Source organism: Lynx rufus, unplaced genomic scaffold (assembly GCF_022079265.1).
Source record: "Lynx rufus isolate CCGP_SWC_20201006 ecotype Redwood Valley unplaced genomic scaffold, mLynRuf1.p SCAF_18, whole genome shotgun sequence".
NCBI lineage: Eukaryota > Metazoa > Chordata > Mammalia > Carnivora > Felidae > Lynx > Lynx rufus.
This window is the reverse complement of record NW_025814832.1, coordinates 401007-425262: the sequence shown is the minus strand read 5'-3', so window position 1 is coordinate 425262 and position 24256 is coordinate 401007. Positions and strand designations below refer to the sequence as shown.

Genomic DNA, 24256 nt, shown 5'->3' with positions numbered 1-24256 from the left:
TCTACATGTTCTGCTGTGCTCACCACAAGTGTAGCTACCGTGTGTCACCGTACAGTGCTGTCACAATGCCACTGGTTACAATCCCCGTTCTGTACCTTTCGTTCCCATGACTTATTTCGTCTATCAAAATTTTAAATGCACGTCATCTCGGAGCCAGGGATTGTGCTAGGAACTTACCCATCGACATACCTGAAAAGCACACCAGGGAGGATACGTGTTTAAAGATGTTCATCACACCTTTTCTTTGTAATAAAAAGAAGTAAAGAAATAGAAACAACCTGAATATCCACTTGTAGGGATCTGTTAGGTAAATACAATGCAGTGTATCATGGAACTGTTAAAAAGGATGGGGTAGATCTGCAGAGGTTGCTACCAAAAGATGCCTAAAATCCATTAGATGAAAAAGTAGGAGGGAGAACAATCTATACAATCTAATTCCTATATCCATACATGGATATGCATATGCTGGTATATGCAGAGGAATATTTTTAAAGAATATCTAAAAACGTATTAACAGTGGTTGCTTTTGGAAAGAGATTGGAGGTGGAGAGGAGAGGGAGACTAACTTTTCATTTTTTAGATACCTTTGTGCTGTTTAGAATTTATCGTTTGCATAATGCTAAAAAGTGTTCCTTCAATTGTGGTACTGGTACGGGAACAAACAGATCAGTGAAACAAAATTAAATTTCCAGAATTTATATGCATTCATAGGAATTTCATGAGTAGTAACAGCAGAATTTTAATTTATCAATGGACATTTCATTAAATGACATAGAGACAGCTGTTATTCACTGGAAATAATATAGTTAGACTCAAGGTCAACAGGAAAACAGAAACCACTCTAGATATTTCAAGCAGAAAGGGATTTACTAATGAGAGTTGTGTTTCAAATCTGTTGGGAGAGCTGGGAGATAAAAACGGGAGAGTTGGTATCACCCAGAGGTCGGGAGTTGCAGGGAGGGGCCGTGCAGTCGCACTGCCGCTCAGGGGTCTGTACTCACCTGCCTCCACCACTGCTGCCGCAACCAAAAGAAAGACCTCCTATCTTTCCACCTTCCACTCTCATTCAAGTGCCTCTCACTGGAAAAATCGAAATTAGAAACCCACCTCAAAGGAGTCTGGGAGATGTTTGAAGCCTTTTAGCCCCTGCAAAATGGGAGAGCGTGAATAAGCAAAAAGGAGGTGGTTATTTCAGTTAATGGTGCTATGAAATTTCGTTATGCTTCTGGGAGAAAAACAAAACAAAAAGCAAAACTCAGTCCCTAATTTGCACTTTATACACACACACATTTCAGAAAAAATTAAAAATTAAAAAAATAACGAAAGCATCTGAATTAGATCAAGAGACAAGGATATCTTTCTACATTATATACTGATACACCGTTTAATTTATTGCAATGACTTTTATGATCCATGAAAACAAAGACTGTTCCATTGCAGGGTTAAAAGTGGGGAGATGGGGCCAAGTTTTGACAGCAAGGGATATAAAAATAAAATAAGATACTAAGAGAGAAGCCGGCCTGTAACTAGGCCCTCATCTTTGTGCCCCCAACTCCCAGGCCAGGTTCCATCTCCTCCTGTGGAAGAATGCTCTCTCCTGGTGACAGTATTTACCAAGGAACAGAAGTCTCCCTGAGCAATTCACTGAGCAGGAAGCTGGGTAAGGATTAGCATGGTGCATTAAATAGATGTATTCATACATACAACAGAAATGAAATTACAGAACAGTCTTGCTTTTCTCCTCACCTTCTAGTTCCTGTTTTGGTGACCTCTGTTTTTCTACTTTTTACATTTGTTCCAGGCGTGCTTTTTTTGTGTTCTGATTTGAAGTAATAGGCCGCATCTTAGGATCTTGAAAATGCCAGGATCTTTTGACCACTGTCCCCCAAGATATACTTTGTAGAACACTATGTTGGGAGACATCAATGGAAATGCCAAGAAAAAAGTATTCTTAGGCATATAAGGTTGGAAATTGCTATACCTCCTCTTGGGGAAAAAAAATATCACAAAGTATATTTCTGTATTAAAGGCACTTCTTTAAAGGAAAATTTAATTTTATTTAATTTCAAATGTTTCCCAAGTTTATTTTCTGCACAATACACAGACACTCTGGGGACAATGTATGGTTAAAAAACAATGTTCCATTAACAATTTGTTAGATTCTGCTCTAGATCATCTTAAAAAAAAAAAAAAAAAGTAACGACACCAAGTCTCTAGAAATTGAAGGACTAGCTGATGTTCTCTCCCAATGGATGAGGAAGCTGGTCCTAATTTTCTTCTGTGAGCAGATTCTCTGATTTCAGCGAGGCCTTCCGTGTGCTGTCCAAGTTCAGATGCTGGTATTTTCTTTTAAAAAAGCCAAACTAAAACAAAGGAGGGGAAGTCCCATTATAGGCCTAAGATACCCATCTGTTTTAGAAAACCGTCATCTAGTTCTCTAGAACTTCTCACACCTCCTCTGAATTTCTCCCTGATAATCTGATCCTTCAAGATCAGTCTTAAAATGCTACCTTTCCACAAGCCTTTTCATTCTCCAGTCAGAAGTGATTTTCCACCTTCCTCTGAAACCCCAAACCTCCTTAACCTTTTTTTTTTAAATTTGAGTGAGAGAGCATGTTTGAGTAGAGAAGAAACAGAGGAAAGAGAAAGAGAAAGAGAAAAAGAGAGAGAGACACAGAATCTCAAGCAGGCTCCAAGCTCAGTGAGGAGCCCAATGCAAGCCTTGACCCCATGACCTAGGATCATGACCTGAGCCAAAATCAAGAGTCAGGCACTTAATGGGGTGCCTGGGTGGTTCAGTCAGTTAAGTGTCCAACTTCGGCTCAGGTCATATCTTGTGGTTCACGAGTTTGAGCCCCACATCAGGCTCTGCACTGACAACTCAGAGCCTGAAGCCTACTTTGGATTCTGTGTCTCCCTCTGTCTCTCCCCCTGCCCCACCCCAGGTCACAGTCTGTCTGTCTCTCTCTCTCTCAAATAAGTAAACATTAAAAAAAAAAAAGTCAGACACTTAACCCATTGAGCCACTCAGGTGCCCTGCTCCTTAACCTTTTTTTAACTTAACTAATTCTGCAAAATATTATAATTTTGGCTATAATGGATCTTAGTTATATAAAAATACTCAGCCTACTACAGACAGTATGGCCTCCTACAGCAAGAAATGCACAATCTAGGGGCAGCTGGCTGGTTCAGTTGGTAAAGCATGAGACTCTTGATCTCAGGGTTGTTAAGTTCAAGCCCCATGTTAGGTATAGAGATTACTTAATTATAAAAAAAAAATTGAGGAAAAAAATAAAAGGGAAACTCACAATCTACTAGGAACAGAAATAATTATAATACAGTGTGATGACTGACACCCGGAAGGGTTTCCAGAAAGTAGCTCACAGGAAAAGCACATAGCTCAGAGGATTGAGGAATCTCTGGGCTGGGTCTTAAGGGAAGAGTGTGAGCAAGGTGGGAAAGGGCATCGGGGTGGGGGGACGGCAGTATAGACAGCAAGCACACAGACACAAACCTATTTAGTTACACGTGTTTGGAGGAAAAAGCAAGACTTAAGAGTTGAGAAGGGTAAAGGCTGGAGAGTGAGGATCTTGAAAGCAGTAAAAAAAAATGTCTGAACGTTAAAACAGGGGAAGGAAAGTAAAGGATTTAAAATAGGGGAATGACCATCAAATCCGTTTTAGGAAAATCTCTGTATCTTAATACTTCACATGAGTAGAACTGACCTTGAAAAGGGTGATTATAATCACAATCAAAACCAGAAGGCCACCAGCACTGCTTATAAAGATGAGGCGCAAATACTCCTTCTCTTTCAGGAAGATGATAGTGATCTAGAACAAGATACAGAGATCATCCAATAAGTCTCCTAAAGCAGATGAGAAAAAAATTCCACATGTTATTTTAAGGAGCAAAATATGAGAACTTGGCAACATTCTGTATATTGACCAAGACTGATGACAGTAAGGGAAAAAGCTAAAGTTTCCTGATGCAGCATCTAAAATTACCTAACGAGGCTTTCAGTTTCTGGTTCCACATGTAGAGAGCGTGGTAGGCGCCACTCCGTACTAACAAGTAAAAAGCTGAACAGACTGAAAAAGCAACAACTCTTCTTGGCGCCCTAAGAGAGGGGAGGATACTTGGCAAACTGCTGCCCCCAAGATTAGCGAGACAGATAGATAAATACAGGCAGTAGAGGCTTCCCAGCGCTGGGGTAGGAAAACCCAATCTGTAATTCATGAATTAATCATGAGAAGTTCAGTACTGACAACTCCCAGAGTTAAAACCTCCAGGGAACCCAGTCATATGGGAGCCTCCACAACACTATAAGGTTTTCCTCTAGGAGCTTGACCAGATTCCTACAGTAAATACTCGAGAAAAATCCCTTGATGCTTCTGGCAAGGGGAGAAGAAAAGGAGCCATTTTGAAATAGGCCAGAGCACTCTGGCCTGCCATCGGGGGAAACTAGTTAATTGGAGCGTAACCTGCTAAGAGCCTAACTGACTCAGGGTAAGAGAAATACCCAACTCTAGGTATCCTGTCCCACCTAAGGGGACTGAAAAAAAAATGAGAAATACTTCTGAGGTTCACAGCCCAGAGGTGTAGGTTCACAGACAGGAGCATGGGCTCACTGAAATCTAATCACAGGATGGTAGAGCACGTAAGCACGTCCTCCTTCCCCTCCCCCACACCTCACCACCACATCACTAAAGACCTATTTACAACAGTTCCTTTACCTGGTCCATCGTATCTGGTTATCAGGAAAAAAAAAATTACCAGGAAAAAAGAAAGAAAGAAAAAATCATAAAACATATCCAGATGCAAAAAACATTTTGAAGAGACAAAGCAAGCCTCAGAACCAGACACGGAAAGGTGTTTGAATTATCATCAGACTTGGAATTTAAAACAACTATGATTAATATGCTAAGGGCTCTCACAGATAAAGTAGACAGCATGCAAGAACAAAACAAAGAACAGATAGGCAATGAAAGAGAGATGGAAATCCCAGGAAAGAACCAAAAAGAAATGCTAGAGATAAAAAAACCACTGTCACAGAAATGAAGAAAGCCTTTGATGGGCTCATTAAAAAAAAAGACTGGACATGGCCAAAGAAAGAATCTCTGAGCCAGATGTACCAAAAACAAAAAAAAATCCTCAAAAAGCAAAGAGAACAAAAACTGGAGGAAAAAAAATAACAACCCCCCCCCAAAAAAAACAAAACAAAAACAAAAAACCAACAGGACAACAAAATTATGTAAAGAACAAAACACTTTACACTATTTTGGTCAGTCAGGAGATCTGTTAAGGATTATCTGACAGTTTAACAGAGGTCCCAAGGGACTGGTCTCTAGGTTTGAGAGAACACTGAAAGAAAATCAGTTTTACATCCAGCTCTGCCACTCTGTGTCCTTGGGCCCCCAGCTCATCATCTTCAAAATGATGACCTATTTTAAATGATCTCTAAGTCCTTTCCAACTCTGTTCTGACATCATTCTGACAGCTCTTTTTGACCTTAGGGCACAAACCCCTAAAGTCTGATAACACGTTTGTCTCACATGAAATATGACAAAGACACTGGTCCGCTCTTCACCAAACTAAAGTATATGTTAAGATATGATAATGAATGAAAAATGGCATCCATGTATACTACAGGTGACCCTTCAACAACACAGGCTTGAACAGTGTAGGTCCACTTAATATGCAGATTTATTTGTGATATAGTACTATAAATGTATCTTTTATGACTTTAACATTTTCTTTTCCCTAGCTTACTTCATTATAAGAATATAGTATATAATATAATAATATAATAAGACATCCAGTCAACGGTATACTATTAGTAGTTAAGTCTTTGGGGAGTCAAAAGTTATACATGGATTTTCGACTATGTGGGGAGCCGGCACTTCTAATCCTCAGGTTGTTCAAGGGTCAAGTGTACTGACAGAGTTCTTGTATTAGAAGCATCCCCAGCATTGTCGTCTAAAGGCTGTCTCAATCTCAAGAGTCTAAGCTCTCTTCTCACTAACAGGACTCAGCCGGAAAGCTCAGCGGATGTTGCTTCCCGAGACCCATTTATGGCCCTCCCAAGCTGTGGCCAGCATACAGACCATGCCCAGAGCATGTTCCCAGGACTTAAGTGGGGCCAGAGGGCCATCAAGACTTCTCTGCCTGCCCAAAACACTGAGTCCTTTCATGCAAGTGTCTAAGCAACAAGGTCGGGGATAACTGCTGTATGAGTTGGAAAGATGGACAAATTTACTCCTTTAAGGCCTCCTCCAATTAAGTTATAAATGCTGGTTACTTCCTAGGGTTGACCCTCCAGGCAACTATTTAATTCAGACGGAGCTGAGCTTAATAGGTGTAAGTTCTGGGCCTTGACAATAGAGACGGAGCAAAGCAACAGACAGGGAGGAAGAACAGGAAGAGAGCTGGTTTTTCTTCTATGTAAGAGTGAAGTGGGGGGGGGGGTAGCAGGGGGAAGGACTTGAGAGTATGGGTTTAGGAAAATAATGAGGGGCGCCTGGGTGGCGCAGTCGGTTAAGCGTCCGACTTCAGCCAGGTCACGATCTCTGTCCGGGAGTTCGAGCCCCGCGTCAGGCTCTGGGCTGATGGCTCAGAGCCTGGAGCCTGTTTCTGATTCTGTGTCTCCCTCCCTCTCTCTCTGCCCCTCCCCCGTTCATGCTCTGTCTCTCTCTGTCCCAAAAATAAATAAACGTTGAAAAAAAATTTAAAAAAAAAAAAAAAAAAAAAGAAAATAATGAAAGGAAATCCCAAGGTCATAGTGGTATAACAGGCCAGATCTGAGTAAAAGAAATGCTCCTCTTTCTCAAAGCCTCTTCCCCTTTTCCTCTTCTAAACCCACAGGTTCCAAAGGTACCCCAAAGCTACCCTGGTAAAGGTGAAGGAGAAGCGGGACACAGGGTACCTCCTGCTTGCAGCTGAACACTGAATTTTTGAATTTTCTATCAGAAATCATGGCTGATCTAAGCTAATCATGACAGAGCTATTCCCCTTTGCCAGTGACTGACATGAGATCCAGTTCTCACTGACAAGATGTAAGGAGACAGCTGCTGGGAGTTTTTAGGAAAATTTCCCTTCCTACAAAGGGAAGTTTTGCTACTGACCTCTTGCTTCTTATTTTGTAGTATCCTGACACATGAAAACGCAGCACTTGGAGAGGTGGTAGCTTTGTGCTGGCCACAAGGGAAGGTATCACCAACACAGATGGAAGGGCACAAGATTCAAAGGAGCCAGGCCGTTGACCAGACAAACAACAGATGCCCTTATGGTACCTTAGTGGGAGTTTTCCCTTACTTGCAAATGAAACGCACTTGGATACATAGGTATTTACATTCACAGGTTCATTCTACCCTTGTTGCTTATTGTCAGGAACAACTTAACACTTTGCTTAGGGTATTGAATTTAAAGAAAGGAAAATAATAAGGAATCTATGTATAGAAATAAAAGCCATCAGCAAGAGGAAGAAATAAATAATTCACAAATGTGCATATAAGAAACTGTTAACCATAACACCCTTTGGGAAGAAGGAGCTGGGGGCATGGGGAAGGGGGGGGAAGGAAGGAACCATTATTTTTCATTTGATATTTTTCTGTAAGGCTTGGATTTTCTTGCTCTTCTATTTTTTTTAATCTAGGCAGTGGGACAATGGGGCACTTCTCTTTCCCCCATATAATTTTCTGTATTGGAAATAGTTAAAAAGAAAAGTGTTATTTCTGACATGTCTAGAGGACTGTTCGTTTCTCGTCCCCCAGGAAGGAAATCAGAGAACCTAACATTTAGCAATCCAGCTCATTTTCTTGACATCGCCTGCAGTAATGATCATGCCTGACTAAAGGGCCCACAGATGGACTCTCTCGCAAGCCAGGAGCACATCTAGGTTAAGTGTCAACAAGAATGACAGCTCAGAGTAGCACACACAGCATTTAGCCCATAGATCACAGACATTAGTATGATTTGTGGTCACACTTTTGCAAAAGAAATCCCAAGTGTTCCAGTATTTAGTTTAAGATTTATAAAAGAATCATGCATTCCTGAGTATTGTAACTGGTTAATACCATAACTAAACAATACCACACATGAAGAAGGCAATTAATGTATACAAAAAAATAATTTCTCACTTGGCAAATTTTAAAAATACAATACACTCTCAAATCAAAGTATACATAGCTGTTGATTTCAGCCTAGTTATTTCAGCTTAAGCCTCTTACTCAATTGCTTCATTTCACAGATGGAAAAATGGAGGTTGATGCTGGCTAATTCAAGGTCACAGAGGCAGCTTGTGGTAGAGTCAAGATCAGAGGTGTTAAGACTGAAAACAGGAAGAGTGCTGGTACAGGGGCTCTAAGGCTAGGCACAGTTTCCCCAGGACACTGTCCAGAACAACAGAAAACAGCCAGGGATTACCTTAGTTCTGTGGTTCTCTGCATTCAGCCCCTCATACAGAGATTTGTTGAAAGTTATTTCACCAAGGATCTGCAGTTCATTTACATCTCTCTGTAACTATAAGATAGAGGGTAGATAAAACATATTTTAGACATGGACTTACTATTTTTGAACAGCATCTTTTCCTTTATATGTGTTCCTTCTCTTGTATTCCTTTGTCTAGTTAGTGGTCTTGGCAACCACAGTTACCCAAGCAAGTATCCTGCAATCGTTCCCCAACTGCTTTTCCTTTGCACTTTACCTCATGTCACAACACCATTCACCAGCCCCGAATCAGTTCCTGACAATTCTCCTTTTTGTTCTTTCTCTCATCTGTCTGTTTTCTCCAACCCTCATTGCTACTCCTTCAGTTCAGATCTCATCATTCTCATCTGGATCACTGTGAGGTGTTACACTCGATCCTCCTATTTCCCACTTTAGAGTGAGTGATCAGGGAAGGCCTCTCTAAGGTAATGCCTGAGCTAATTATAAGAAACCATGCACATAAAGATACAGGGGAAAAGCACTGTCATGCAGAAAGGACAGCAAGTACAAAGATCATATGGCCAGAACAATATTGGAGAAAGGACAATATCTGGAGCATAAGAAGTGGGGAGTGGCAAGGGGAGTGGCCCTGGGTGGCTCAGTTAAGCATGTGACTTCAGCTCAAGTCATGATTTCACAGTTTTGTTGAGTTTGAGCCCTGCTTTGGGCTCTCTCCTGTAAGCACAGAGCCCACTTCAGATCGTCTGTCCCCCTCTCTCTTTACCCTTCCCATGCTAGCTCTCTCTCTCAAAAATAAATATTAAAAAAAGGGGGCTGGGTGGCTCAGTTGGTTGGGCATCCAACCATTTCAGCTTGGGTCATGTTCTCGGAATTTGTGAATTCAGGCCCCGCATCAGGCTCTATGCTGACTGACAGTGTGGAGCCAGCTTTGGATTATCTCTCCCTCGCTCTTTGCCCCTCCTCCTCCCTCCCTCCCTCTCTCTCTCTCTCAAAATAAATGAATAAACTTTTTTTTAAAAAAGTGGGAAAGAGGAGAGTACTAGGAGATAAAGTTGAAGTAGCAAAGACTAGATCATGCAGTACCTTGCAGGCCACTGAAAAAGTATGTGTTTTAGTCTAGAAGTATTAATTTTTTAATTAATTTGTTAAAAAATATTTTGAAGACAGCACACGCACAAGTTGGGGAGAGGGGCAGAGGGAAGGAAAGAATCTTAAGCAGGCTCTACGCTCTGCGCAGAGCCCAACATGGGGCTCAATCCCACGACCCTGGGATCATGACCTGAGCTGAAATCAAGAGTCAGACCTTCAACTGACTGAGTCATTCAGGTGGCCCTAGTCTAAGTGTATTCAAATGTCACTTTTTTTTTTTTTTGAGAGGCGTGGCACAATGTTTACTTTTAAAATAGCTGTTATGTGAAGAAAGATTTGTAGAGGCCATGGCAAGAGCGCAGACAAGAGGAAAAGGCAGGTTACTGTAATAGCTGGAGCAAAAGATGGTGGCCAGAACTACAATAGTAGCAGTGGAGATGGAAAGAAGTGAATGGATTTAGAATACATTTTGGAGGTGGAATGATAGAGCTTGCTGCTGTAATAGATATGGGGATGTAGGAAAGGAAGGAGAGAGTCACAAGTATTTCCTAAAATAAATAACTAGAGTAAGTTACCCTACTAAGTTACCCCAAGTAATTGAGTGAAGAACAGACTGAGGCAAAAAGTAGATCGAGACACCTGTTTTGGACATGTTACATTTGAGATGCCATTAATTTTTCTCCGAAAGATAAGAGATGCACGCGAGGAACGAGTCACATCTGGAGCATTTCACCATCTCAAGTACCTGCTGAAATTGACTCAAGTAGAGCTCTGCAGCCACCGTTACGTTTTCCTTATTTGAAGTGATGACACAGCTCACTGAATGCCATTTTTTCCCATGCTGAAAAGGAAACTCTGGTTATAATTAGCACAATCCCTTTTTGAGTGCAAAAGATGAAAGCTTTAACACTTAGCACGCAGGGCACCTTAAGATACCAGAATAGAGGGTGTATACAGTTTCAGCCCTCACCTTGGCTCAAGCAAAGCCACAGATATGGCTAACGTTACCCAGAGAAGAGGCTAAGGAGCGCCTTGAGGCCGCCCTGCATGTTTTCAGGAATAAACGTCGGGGAAAGGAGCATCGGACCTCTCACGTCACCCGCTTCAAGCACTTCTTCCCTCCCTCGGCCTCTCGGGAAGGCCGCGCTCACCTGAACAGGATCGCTTCCGCACCTTTCCACCTGAGTCTGGCTGCACAGAGTGTGGTCCTGAAACGAGAGCCATTCCACAGCGGATATGAGGACGCCAAACTATCAGTTATCCGCCCTCTCCCAGCCCCGGCGAGACCCATCGTGATGCGCATGCGCATGGCCGGACGCTAGGACCCAGCAGTCTAGCTGGCGAGCGCTTCTGCCTTCAGGAAGTCTCGCGGTGTTTGCATTTGAACCTCTCGGCGGGTGCTGACGATGGCGGCGTCGCTCCCGCGACCTGGGAATCGGCTCTTCCGAACGTATGGGGCTGCGGGCGGCGGGGGGCCGCGGCGGCGACCCGGCAGGGCAGCGGCGCAGTGGTTCCCGCCGAAAGACCGGAAGCGTTTATTCAGCAGCAGCAGTAGCAGCGACGCCAGCAGCGGCGGCCCCTCGCGCTCTATCGCTTCCGACGATCCCGACGACCCAGACTTCCTCGGCTTTCCGGTGGGTCGACGGCGGAGGGGCCCTGGCGGTCGAGTCTCCGAGGACCGGCCGAGTCTGATCGCGACCCCAAGACGCCTGAGGCTGCGAGCTCGGCCTCCGCAGAACTGCAGCACCCCCTGCGGGCCGCTCGAACCGCCGCCCTTCTCTAACGGCAACCCGTGCCTACTGAGCCCGGACCTCAGTGCATGCAGCCGGCCCGGGGACGGCGGCGAGCTGGGCACCAGTGCCTCCCTGTTCAGCAGTCTGGCCTCTCCTGGCCCCGGCCTCCCAGCGCCAGGAGACAGTGTCCTCGGGACCGGCCCCGCCGCCTCTTTGGATGCAGCCTCTGAAGTTCCGAGTGGCTTGCACCTCCCAGCAGCCTCCCTGGACCCAGCATCCCTCCACCGCCTCCAGGAGGCAGCAACAGGAGGAGGCAGGTTCACTAGGTTGGCCCACCAAGCCCATGCCAACCTCAGGTCAGCTCTCTTTAGTGTCACGGACTCTGGAAACCCTGAGGATTCTGAGAGTGGGGCAGTTGGGAGGAATATGAGGGAGTCTTGCTGTGAAATGGAACAGACGGGGAAGAGGCTGGAGAGGCCAGGTTTTTCAAGCATGGGTAAGAAGAGGGCCACAGACCAGGGCTGTTGTCAACAGATTGGGTCTCAAGGGGCTGCCCAGATAGACTCCGAGGAGGCAGATGGTTGCAAGGGCTGGGAAATCAACAGGCCTGAGAGAACTGGGCCTAGTCGAAAAAGGAAACTGCAGGAAACAGTAGAAACCTCCCTTCTCCATTACCACCAGTTTAAGAGGGACCAAAAGAGGGAAAAAGACTCATCCCTCACCCAGGACCTGACTCATTTACAGAATGCCTCTTGGACCAAAGCCAGGGCTTCCTTCAGTTTCCACAAGAAGAAGATGGTGACTGCTGTGTCGGAAGTATGCAGTAGCTACACCGTTGCCAGTTCTCTCTCTGAGTCCCTCATCTCTGAATATCCAAACCCTCCTGTTACGAACAGAACAAATAGTGCCGTGTCTCCTTGGAACTGCTCTTCCATGTATTTGCTAACCCCGTTTAAGACACTACATGTCACAGACAAAAAGGTATCAGATGCTGAAAAGGTTTACGGGGAATGCAATCAAGAGGGCCCTATCCCCTTTAGCAATTGCCTTTCCACAGAAAAATTGGAATGCTGTCAGAAGATTGGAGAAGGGGTGTTTGGTGAAGTGTTTCAAACAATTGTTAATCACACACCTGTTGCCCTAAAAATCATTGCTATTGAAGGACCAGATTTGGTCAACGGAGCCCATCAGAAAACTTTTGAGGAAATTCTGCCGGAGATCATCATCTCCAAAGAGTTGAGCCTTTTGTCTGATGAGATACACAACCGTACAGAAGGCTTTATTGGTTTGAATTCGGTGCACTGTGTTCAAGGATCTTACCCTCCCTTGCTCCTCAGAGCCTGGGACCATTATAACTCAACTAAAGGGTCTGCAAATGACCGGCCTGACTTTTTTGAGGAAGACCAGCTCTTCATTGTGCTGGAATTTGAGTTTGGAGGGATTGACTTAGAGCAAATGAGAACGAAGTTGTCCTCCATGGCTACTGCAAAGAGCATTCTACACCAGATCACAGCATCTCTCGCAGTGGCCGAGGCATCACTGCACTTTGAGCACCGAGACTTACACTGGGGGAATGTGCTCTTAAAGAAAACCAGCCTCAAAGAGCTCCAGTACACCCTCAACGGGAACACGAGCACTATCCCCACCCGTGGACTACAAGTCAATATCATTGACTACACCCTGTCACGGTTGGAACGGGATGGGATCGTGGTGTTCTGTGACATTTCCATGGATGAGGACCTATTTACAGGTGAAGGTGACTACCAGTTTGAGATCTACAGGCTAATGAGGAAGGAGAACAACAACTGCTGGGGTGAATATCACCCTTATAATAATGTGCTCTGGCTCCATTACCTCACAGATAAGATTCTGAAACAGATGACCTTCAAGATTAAATGTAACACCCCCGCCATGAAGCAAATGAAGAGAAAGATCCAGCATTTCTATAGGACAATGCTGAATTTCAGGTCTGCCACTGACCTGCTCTGCCAACACAGTCTGTTTAAGTAAGTCAGACATGCCTTACAGGCCCAAACTGAGAGGGTACTGGTCTTAAAGCCCTTGATGCTGTTTTCAGCCTTCATCCCCAGAGCAGGGTGGATTTCCCATTCTAAATGTTTCTAACAACTTTTCAAACAAGAATTTTGTTTCCTAGTAGAAACTAAAATGTTTCTGAAGTTAACAAATGTTCTTTAAAAATAAACTATACATGGGAACAAGTGATTACAATTTAGAAGTCCTCTTTCTGTCAGCAGAGTCCATTCTATAAATGCCTTTCCATATATTCATTTCTGAGCCTTGACATTTCATGTACCTTGAGCTAAATAAATAAATAAGTAAATAAGGAAAGCCAAAGACCTCAACTTTCATACTGATGAGAGCCTGTGGCTGTAGGTACCATAAGGGAACCATACTACAGATGAAGAGTCCACTGAGAGTAAAGAGGCTGTAGCAAAGCAGAAATAGACTGGAGGGAGGAAAGGAAGATGGTAAATTTATAGGGAGAAGTGCAAGAAATATCTCATGTTTATCAAGCTCATTTGCCAGTCACAAAGACAAGCAGAATTTATCAGTTTCAGAGGGAAAGTAAGTATCTCCATGGGTATTAAAAAGGTTTGAATTTTTGCTTATTTTTCACCAAGGGGAGGAAAACGGAAGTGTTGCTTTAAGAGCTGAATGGTTGATATTTCTTGTGAACATGACTTTGGCAATGTGTTCCCAGGTTAACTAAACATGTTTTTACTCCTTTTCTAGAACTCTGGTTTCATACCTTTGAGAATCCATAGTCACTTTGAAAAGAGGTGTGATCATGATAAAGAAATGCCTCTAAGTACCTGAATTTTTGTCACGTTTTTCACTCTTATAATCTGGAGATCTTGTAATTTGATTGGAACACAAATTTGCAGCTGGAATTCGGCTCCAAAGAGATTTTCCCCATGTATCTGCAAAATAAAATCAGCGTGGGAAATCAAACTGGTGTTTTGCCACCTGTAACTTTGCAATTATAGGCACTAAGCACTTACATTGAAGAAGAATTCTTTGTAGACAGAAAGCCCCTGGCTTGTGTTCATGTATATCACTGACGGTCTGCAATTGAGACGATATTTGTTAGGCCTCAAGGCCCCCTTCTTTCAAAGGAGCCTGAATGCTACCAACTGTATACACTAAGAAAGAGAGTACCAGATCCTTAAGATGAATCAAAGCTGAATATCAAAATGTAGAGTGGCGGTAGGGCAGCTGGGATCAGGTAGGATATTTGAATTCTGTATATTAGGGCTGGTTCTGTGTGTGTCTAATTATCATTCCTCAGAGTGGCCTTACTTTTCTCTTTCCTTATTTCTCAATGCCAGAGCTCCTCTCTTCCCTCCTTAGCATTACGTCAGTAACTTTTTGTAGCAAGACCAGCAGGCACTGCTCCCCCTTTGGTTACTACCATGGTGTTTCTAGGACCCAACTGTTAGTGCCCCAGAGATCAGTGGGAGCCTGGGCTTTAAGCAGCCTCCTATCAGTGAAGGACAAGGCCCACATCCACCCCGACCACCAGTTCCCACAAGAGAGAATTCCTGCAGGTGTAGGCCCCTCGGAAGTACTTACTTGGGAAGAACTGCAATGAAGGCATGCTTGAACTGGAGGCTGTGGGTCTTTGTGACCAAAGACTGTTTTCCGTTGAAACTAGGAAATAAGAGTGTCAGTTGACAGCACACCTGCTTTGTACACAGCTACTTACATACCTTGGCTTCTCCGGGTCAGTGAGGGTCAGGTAAGAAAAGACTCTTGAAGATAAGTATTAGAGTGCAGAAGACCATACTTGGAGAAACACTGATTTTAAAAGAGTTTCTCAACCTTGACAATACTGACATTTTGGGCCAGATAATTTTTTGTGAGAAGCTATCCTCCTGTATGATGTTTAGCAGCATCCCTGGCCTCTCCCCACTAGATAGCAGTAGCACCCTCCACCCCCTGCTCCAGGTTGTGGCAACCAAAAATGTTTTCAGGCACTGCCCCTGAGGGGCAGAACCATCCCCATTTGTGAACCTTTCCCTAACACTATACCCTACACCCCCAAACATAGAAGTTTTGCAGATGACAGAACTTCTCCAAAGTTAAATGAACCAGAATTAGAACTTGCGTCCAAGGCTCATTTACCAGACTGTACCATAGTTTTGCTTTGTGTGTCACTAAAACAAGGTTTTCAATATTTCTGATAGCAAGAAGGGAAAGCCAGGTCACTGCAGCAGCATAGGTTCTTTTTGTGGGTTCACTGAGGCTCTTCCTGAGCAGTGAGGGAGCCATAACTCTTAACACACACGCACGGGATGGAGACTTCTTCCAGGGCCACAGCCTGGACCTGCTCTGACACAGACAGTACTTACTTGGTGGCTGTCACAGTGATACTGGCTGTCCTGTTTGGAAAGGCATTCTCTTCTAGCTGCCAAACTACTGAAAAGATTGCCTATTTAAAAAAAAAAAAAAAAAAGGTCACGTGGTTCCTCTCTATACCACCCACAATTCAGATTGCTTCCTACTAACTAAACAGACCTGGGAAGCAATTCATATTCCTCACATTTTTGTAGCACAGGATGCTTCCACATCTATTATTCCATGTAAGCCTCACAATGTCAATATGGAATAAGCTGGGCAGACAGCATTATTCCCTTTGTACAGGTGAGGAAACCACTTCAGAGCTTGCCCACGGCACAAAGATCATCAGTGGCAGATCAGGGACTCCCTTCACAATAGTAACCCTGGGTCTGCCGCTCCTCCCATACTACTCCCAACTTCACTCTGCTGTAATGGGGGTGAACCAGCAGTTTGCGGCTATATCTCCCACCCCACCACTCCCTACTTTGAGAGCAAACTTGGCAGCTCTAAGCTCTGCTGAAGGGGTTGATTACAGTAGAGTGTGGAGACGACAACTAAGAGATTCAGATGAGACCGGGAACGTGAGAGACACCAAGTCCGAGTTAGAAGAGTCAGCTGACCAAAACAGACTCACAGACAACCTCCTGAGTATAGGGTGACCAATCTTGCAGTTCATGACCAGCACAGAAGCAGTTGGCTTAGGGTCATCACACCAAATGTCTGGAGAAGGAGGCTGTTAACACAGAAAAGACCCTGTTCTTAAAGAGCAAAAAAGGAAGCATTTGCCTCATACCAATTCAAATATTCACTGATTTTCTACATGCCAGAGCTCAGGCTTTATCTGCCAGGAGTCAGGACACAAATCAGATTTGGTCTCTGTCTTCCTCACAAGCTGGGCAAAAGGGATCAGTAGTAGGTAGTTGAGGAATTTAAATACAAGGCCCAGGGAGTGGTTCTGTAAAGCTGTGAAGGGAGTCCCTGATCTGCCACTGAAAAACAGTATCGAAAGAGGTGAAATCCAACAAGGAGGAAGGAATCTGTGAAGTCTTCATTGGTAGCGAGGCATTTGAACTGGGCCTTGGACCAATGCAAACTTAATATCCTGAGATGGGCTGGAAGGCTAGCATGAGCCAAGCACTGCCACGGAGCCTTTCTCAACCATGGATCTTCATCTGGACCACTGAATACAGAAGGTGATTTCATGGACAATTTTCTTAATTCTCCCAAGGATAGTGCAACACCACTTCCACTCAAGAAGCTTATGAGATAATTTCATTATTTTCAGGTAATCGATGCTATCCTAGCTCAAATAGCCTAAGACCCCAGGGACAAACCTGTAGTTTGACAAAGGCAGGTTTAATGATTGCTTACAATGAGGAAAACTGCACCAGGATATGTCTGTCTCACTAAACAAAAGCAAAGACAGTTAAAGGATTCCGGGGAAGGGTACAGTTCAGGTGAAATATAAGTAAAGCAGAGTTTTGACAGGCTCTACTAAGTAAAGCAGGGCCAGACCCAGGGACCCCTTCCTTGGAAACTATTAGGGTGGATTTGTAAAGTTGTGTCCAGAATGCTTTGTCTGAAGCGCTGTACCTCAGATGAAAGCTTCTCTTCAAAGTTACATATTATCCAGTCAAGAGTGAGATGGTTTCATAATTACAGATAGAACTTCAAGCAGCAAAGTCTCTGATTGCCTATGATTTTAGAGAACACTTTTCAGCGTTACTTCACAGCTGCAGGATGTCCTTGGGAGAATTAGTTTCCTAGTATCTTGCAGCTGGCTTTGAGTCTGTGATCCCAGGTTGATGAATGGCAGGGCAGACTTTTACTTTCCCGGTCCCTGCTAACTTAGAGAATATTTTCCTCTCAGAACCCTGGTTAAGAAAGGCTGCAGGCAAGGAGTGACTGCAGAACGGCATCACTGGTGGCTCTTTAGGCAGAGAATAGCACGACTGAACCCATAGCACAGCATGCAGTTGGACTGGAGGGGATCCATCTAGTTTATTGGATGGACCTGGATGAGACTGGAGGCAGGGAGACCAGTTCAGAGGTTGCCATAAAAAAGCAGGTGTACAGGAAGGGACAGCCATGAGTGTATGTTTCCAAAACTGCCATCATAGTTACCTTCTGTATCCTCTTAAACTGTAAGTTTCTGGGGTAATTCAAAGCCATGCTCGTCATGTAGGAATCTTCCCCAGAGTTAGTTAGGTTAATGTTCAGAGTCAGCTCCTTTGTGAGACCCACCACCAATTCCTGCCTGCACAGCAGTAGGCAAATAGATACATGTTACCAATTTATTTGATCTGTAAAAAACCTCAATGCAATACAATAGCACAATCTTAACTAACTTCTTAAATTGCCTAAAGGATACATTTAGCCTAGATTTTCTTCCCCCTCAACATGAGCAAACACCTGGACTGCTATCCCCCCTCAGTTGCTATGTGAGACGGTGATAATGCTTCCCATTATTTGGTGCTTACTATATGGCAGGGACTGTGCTCGATGCTTCACATCCTCAATTAATCCTCGTAATAACTGTATAAAATAGTATGGTTACTGTCCATTTCATAGAAAAGGAAACAGAAGCCAAGAGAGTCTAATTTGCCTGAGGTCTAACAGTCTCAAAAGGGGGTTGGGAAAATTATAATTAAATACTCTTTCTACTGCCAATTCACTGCAACCCTAGGCAAGGTACTTCATTACACAAATTCATCCATTTCATATATACTTATGGAGTACTTTCTCTGTGCCAGATACTCTGCTCAATACTGGGGCATCTAGGTGGCTCAGTTGGTTAAATGTATGGTTTAAAACAGTCTGTTCAGACTTGAGAAGACTTGGGATTTGTGAGAGCTTCCTTCAGTCCACTGAGGTGCTGTGGGGCCCCAGAGTATAGAACCACTATCCATAACCAAGATCTGCAGGAGAACACATTAGCGATATAAGGAAAATTTCCTAGCCACCTAGGAAATCTGTTCAAAAACAGAATATGAAGCTCTGGGAAGTATTGTGACATGTGTTTTGTTGTTGTGGTAGTATTCTTTTTGTTTTATCAGAACTGAGAAGAGGATAGATTGATTAGAAGGAGAGAGGGTGGGGAGACAACTAGAGCCTGCTGTGGAAATCCATTGAAGAGATGGCAAATGCCTGGGACACCTGGGTGCCCCAGATGGTTAAGCATCCAACTTCGGTTCAGGTCAGGATCTCCTGGTTCATGGGTTGGAGCCCCACGTCGGGCTCTGTGTTGACAGCTCAGAGCCTGGAACTTGCTTTGGATTCTGTGTCTCCCTCACTCTCTGCCCCTCTCCCACTCACACTCTGCCTCTCTCCTTCAAAGATAAACATTTTACAAAATTAAAAAAAAAAAAAAAAGATGGCAAATGCCTGATGTAATATAGTAGTAGCGGGGATAGAGAGAAGGGATAGAAACCAGATATGGTAAGGCCACACTTGTAACCAGAGCAGCAGAGAGAGGAGTCAAGGATGAGCCCTGAATTTTCACACTGGATGAACAAGTGGTCCTATTCGTGAGGGAGAGAACACTGGAGGAAGACCAGAGGGTGGCAGCTGACAGATGAGTTCAGGCAGGGATATAAAGAGAGGTGCCTATGGCATAACAAGGTAGAGATGTTGAAACATCAGTTGGCTAAACTGTTCTAGAGCCCACGAGAGAGATCTGAGAGCCACTGTTCTATTTCACAGGGGTTCTTAACCTGAGGGCCAGGGACAGTTTCAGAGGGCCCCAAATGCAAACACTTATGTTTTATGCCTATGTCATCTTCGAGCTTTTTCCTTCGATTCTTTAGGAGATCCATGTCCATAAAAAGGTTGAAACTCCTGAAACATTTGGATGCTAACTAAGGATTAGACTCAATCATACTTTTTGAAAAAAGAAGAGACTGGTTACTATTTACACTAGGGGGTGATGTAGGGCCAGCTGTGTGTGCTATATATATCCCAAGGAGTTGGCTGGGAGGGAAGTTCTTGGCTGTAATTAATTCCTGTTGGAAACAGCTGCATCTGTTTATTAGGCTGGATTCCAAAACACTCAGAAGTCTTGAACTGGATCCTTAGCAATTGGGATGGGCCGCGCTAAGCCATCCACAATTCCTACAAATGTCTATGAAAAGGCTTACCAGGACTCAGGCAACAGCGTTCTTCCACCCAGATGCCAACTCCGGCCAATGGGCCATCAGTGCCATGTTATGTGTGCAGCACTACTAGCCAGGAAGGGCATTTTAAGACCGTCACGTGTCCAAAGTCAAACTCCTTATCTCTTTCTCTCCACCCTGCCTTCCAAAATCAGTCTTCTAAAGGCTTCCCCAATTCAGTTCTTGGCATCGCCATTATTGTGGAGTTCAGTGTGATCCAAGGGAACTTTCGCAGTAATGGAAATAGTCTATATCTGTGCTATTCAATATCACTGGCCATATGTGGGTGTTGAGCCCTTGAAATGTGCCTAGTTCAACTGAGGAACTAAAATTTTAATTTTACTTAATTTTAATTAATTTAAATAGTTAAATGTGACTAGTGGCTACTGTATTGGACAGCACAAATCTAGATGTTCAGGATGAAACCATGGAAGCTGCCTTAGACCCTTCTTTTTCTCTTACTCCCCTGATCCAATCTGTCATCAAGTCCTGTGGGCTCTAACTTCAAAATATAGGCACCTTTACCTGCTACCACTTTGGCCCAAGTCACCATCGCTTCTCACCTGAGTTATTATAATAGATCCTTACTATCTCCCTGCTTATACCTTTGTTCCTGCAGTCTATCACACAGCAGCAAGAATGAGCCTGTTAAAATGCAAGATCCTGTCATTCGTCTGGCTTCCCAATTCACAATAAAAGCCCTTATGCAGGGCCTCAGAAGTCCCATATAACCTTTCTCCCTGCCCCCACATTACCTCTCCCTCATTCTACTGCAACCACACTGGTGTCCTGGCCATTCCTCCCACCTCCAGGTATGCTCCCATCTCAGGGAATTTGCAGCTGCTCTCCCTGCAGACACCCACAGAATTCATTCCCCAGTCTCCTCCTGTGTGTACCAAAATGTCACCACAGTGAGCCCTTTCCTGACCACTCCAAAACTGCAATCCACCCCCACCCGGCACTTTCTCCCACCTTCCCTGACTTTTCTTCATAGTACATCTCATCAACATAAAATGTACCTACTATCTTCTCCTCCTAAAACACCAGGAGGGCAAGGCTGTTTTGTCTATGTTGTTTGCTGATGTATCTCCAGCATGTAGAGTTCCTGGCACAGAGGAGATGCTCCATAAATATTTAATGAATTAGTTAAGTAATTGGGTTAACAGGTGAGCCAAGGAAGAGGCTACCTCTACCTGGGGTAGTCCTAGGAGCAAGAAACACTAGGGTATGAAAATAGCATTGTCCAGGGTGTCAGAGACCTAGGTTCAAGTCCACCAAATGAGCTCTGTGATCCCACACAGTCCCTCAGCTACTGAGTCTATTCCATAATCTATAAGACAGAAATACAAATCTCTTGCCTCCCTCATGGTGTGGCTGAGGACCCAATGAGGTAATAGATTCAAAGCCCTTTGTGGGCCATGAGGAAAAGTCAAATTTTGATGAGGGGTTTGCCGGGTACACCTTCAGGAGAAAGTTAGTTGCAGTTGACAACTCACTGAGAGGTGGTGATGGCCATCTGTAAGTCAGCAACACAAAACAGCTTATTCGTGCAGTTCTTCTCATAGGGCAGCTATAACCAAACAGAGAGAGGCAGGGGTCAGACCAGGGACACCACCATCCCTGGGAGCTTTGCCTCTCGATCTTCTCCGTAGGACATACCTTTCCTTCCTTAGACTCTGAGAAGTGCAGGTAGAAGGACATGAAGGCCAACAGACTGGGGTTGTACCCATATGGCCAAGAGAGCTGTGACTGTGACATTCCTTGACCTGTCAGGGGTACGGAGTGTGCTTGGTCTTACAACAAAAGTACACCGGGATTTAGGCCTCTGGCCAAGGTGAAAAATGGGGGGACCTTCATGGAATGGTGGGGGTGCCTGTCACATTTATATCATGGGAATTAAGCAGCAGGCTTGCTCACAAGTCACTAATCTGAACATTTTAGGGAGGAAAACCTAAAAGAAAAAAAAGCTTCCTTAGTCCTTTTAAGTAGAGGCAGGAACAGCAGGAGCAGGAATGGGGGGACACCTAACCCAAATATTGTGAGGTCCAGTCCTGTGAGGTTCTTGTCCCCATGACTAGTCTTCTCTGTAGGATAAATATTCCCCTTGTAATTTTGCCTATACTAAAACAAAATCATTTGGAAAGTTACATAGGGTCCAAAAGGCCCAGGCAAGGTGAACAGCCCTAGTTAAGTTAAAAAATCAAATTTTCTAAAGAAGCTGGATCTATTTTTTTATTATGAAGGAAGCAGCCAGCTCCTTAACTGGAGAATCTCTGTGTTTATCTCCCCAGCAGCCAGTGACCACCTCAGTAGCTTTCTGCAAGGAATGTTACCATGGCCTGGAGCTGGAATGGGAGCCCAAAGCTAGAAAAGAAACTTACTTCCCAGAGGAGGGAGATGCAGTTTGAAGAAGTCAGATCTTGGAGCTCTATCTGGCTAGCTTAACAGTCTGAGGCAGGTTTTTTTTACTTTTGCTTTTAATATAGCCAAGTAGCCTGCTTTTTCACCCAGGCCCAGTGAGAGAGAGCAGGATTAAAGCATCTAAGCTCCCAGCTAGAACTCATTCTTTGGAAACATCTATGTGCCTAACCTAACACCAAATAATTTCTCCTCACCCATTTCATTAGTGGAATAATTTTTTTTTTTTTTTTAAATCTCTTTGTTAGGGGCTCCTGGATGGCTCAGTCAGTTAAGCGTCCGACTTCAGCTCAGGTCATGATCTCACAGTTCGTGGGTTCGAGCCCTGCATTGGGCTCTGCGCTGACAGCTCAGAGCCTAGAGCCTGCTTCAGATTCTGTGTCTCCCTCTCTCTCTGCCCCTCCCCCACTCACTCTCTGTCTCTCTCTTTCTCAAAAGTAAATAAACATTAAAAAAAAAAGTTTAGGGGCGCCTGGGTGGCGCAGTCGGTTAAGCGTCCGACTTCAGCCAGGTCACGATCTCGCGGTCCGTGATTTCGAGCCCCGGGTCAGGCTCTGGGCTGATGGCTCGGAGCCTGGAGCCTGTTTCCGATTCTGTGTCTCCCTCTCTCTCTGCCCCTCCCCCGTTCATGCTCTGTCTCTCTCTGTCCCAAAAATAAATAAAAAACGTTGAAAAAAAATTTTTTTTAAAAAAAAGTTTAAAGATACTTATTGATTACAAAGGGAAATAGTACCAGAAAGGGACAGATCAACATGTTCTACCTCCTATGCTGTGCACTTAGAAGGACACAACTTCACTTCTGTGATACTCCTGTCAAAAATGCATAACTTGAATGTAACCATGAGGAAACATATTCTACAAAATAATTGGCCTGTACCATTGAAAAATGGTGAGACAGACCGAGAAACTATTGCAGATTGAAGGAGACTAAAGAAAGATGAGTATTGAAAAAATGTAATGAATGATCTTGGGCCAGAAAAAAAAAATTGTTTTCTTTTGCCATATAGGACACTAATAGGACAACTGGTGATATCTGAATAAGTTTATACATTACATAAGAGCATTTTATCATTGTTAATTTCCTGATTTTGATCCTCATACTGTGGTTTTATAAGAGAATGTCCTTGTTTTTTAGGAAATATATACTGAAGTATTGGGGTTTAAGAGGGATCCTATCTGTAACTTTGTAACTTACTCTCAAATGGTTGCAAAATATAAACGTGTGATATATATATATACACATACACATACATATATGGAATGTGTGATATGTATATATACACATATATGTATATGTGATATGTATACATTGTATATATGTACACATATATGGATGTGTGACACGTATATATTCACATATATATGTATGTGTGTATATATGTATATGTGTGTGTGTGTGTGTGTATATATATATAATAAGAGAATGATAAAGCAAATACGATAAAATATCAAAATGGTAACTTTGGGGGAATCTAGATAAAGAATGCATGGGAATTTTTTGGACTATTCTTCCATTTTTTAGCAAGCCAGATATTTCAAAATAAAAAGGTTTTGAAAAACAGAATGTATATAATTAATTATAATCTACTTATTCATGAAATTTGTTACATTAGTTCTCCTAATCTTTTCTGAATCATCTATTCTGTCAATACCAAAATTTTAAAAATTATTTACAAAATAAATATACTATTATAAATTTAAGATAAAATTTCTTGCCTAAAAGAATTAAGATGACAATCTTTGCTCATAGGGAGGCTGATTCTCCTTCCTGGGCAGAAGAGCAATGGAAAGAGTCACCCTAGTTATATTATTCTCTTATTTCTATTCACTGTTTGTGACTGATTCATTGGATACTGGCCAAAACTTAAGCCAAATATTTATTTAATTTATATAGAGAATTGTTGTAAAAATATTAGACAGTCATGAGTGTCCTATGATTACCTGGAAATATATGTACGCTACCTGAAGATTTTCTATGTCAGTATGAACTGCTTTTGGCGGCTTTTCCTTTTCATTCCAACTGACTGTAATTATTATTTTAAATGTGTATGTTGTCAC

At 43.3% G+C, this 24256-nt stretch overlaps 2 protein-coding genes across 2 annotated transcripts in view; one reads left to right on the top strand and one right to left on the bottom strand.

Annotated features, from left to right (window-relative positions):
- Nucleotides 1-2036: 2036 nt before the first annotated feature.
- Nucleotides 2037-24256, bottom strand: part of ITGAE (integrin subunit alpha E) — a 63068-nt gene continuing 40848 nt past the window's right edge. The window contains exons 20-31 of the mRNA XM_047080588.1: nucleotides 21277-21350; nucleotides 17754-17886; nucleotides 16264-16362; nucleotides 15641-15720; nucleotides 14862-14939; nucleotides 14291-14354; nucleotides 14102-14209; nucleotides 10686-10742; nucleotides 10280-10375; nucleotides 8422-8517; nucleotides 3726-3830; nucleotides 2037-2363 (exon numbers count right to left, since the gene is read on the bottom strand). Coding sequence (XP_046936544.1) covers nucleotides 2268-2363; nucleotides 3726-3830; nucleotides 8422-8517; nucleotides 10280-10375; nucleotides 10686-10742; nucleotides 14102-14209; nucleotides 14291-14354; nucleotides 14862-14939; nucleotides 15641-15720; nucleotides 16264-16362; nucleotides 17754-17886; nucleotides 21277-21350 — 1086 coding nt within the window. The 3' untranslated portion in view covers nucleotides 2037-2267. The remainder of the gene's footprint in view (nucleotides 2364-3725; nucleotides 3831-8421; nucleotides 8518-10279; nucleotides 10376-10685; nucleotides 10743-14101; nucleotides 14210-14290; nucleotides 14355-14861; nucleotides 14940-15640; nucleotides 15721-16263; nucleotides 16363-17753; nucleotides 17887-21276; nucleotides 21351-24256) is intronic.
- HASPIN (histone H3 associated protein kinase) lies at nucleotides 10349-13616 on the top strand. The gene has a single exon (XM_047080589.1). The coding sequence runs from the start codon at nucleotides 10941-10943 to the stop codon at nucleotides 13275-13277; it is 2337 nt and encodes a 778-aa protein (XP_046936545.1). The 5' UTR covers nucleotides 10349-10940; the 3' UTR covers nucleotides 13278-13616.

Bases quoted from the DNA above. Each gene is read 5' to 3' on its own strand.
- HASPIN (XM_047080589.1), top strand. From the start codon at position 10,941: ATGGCGGCGTCGCTCCCGCGACCTGGGAATCGGCTCTTCCGAACGTAT.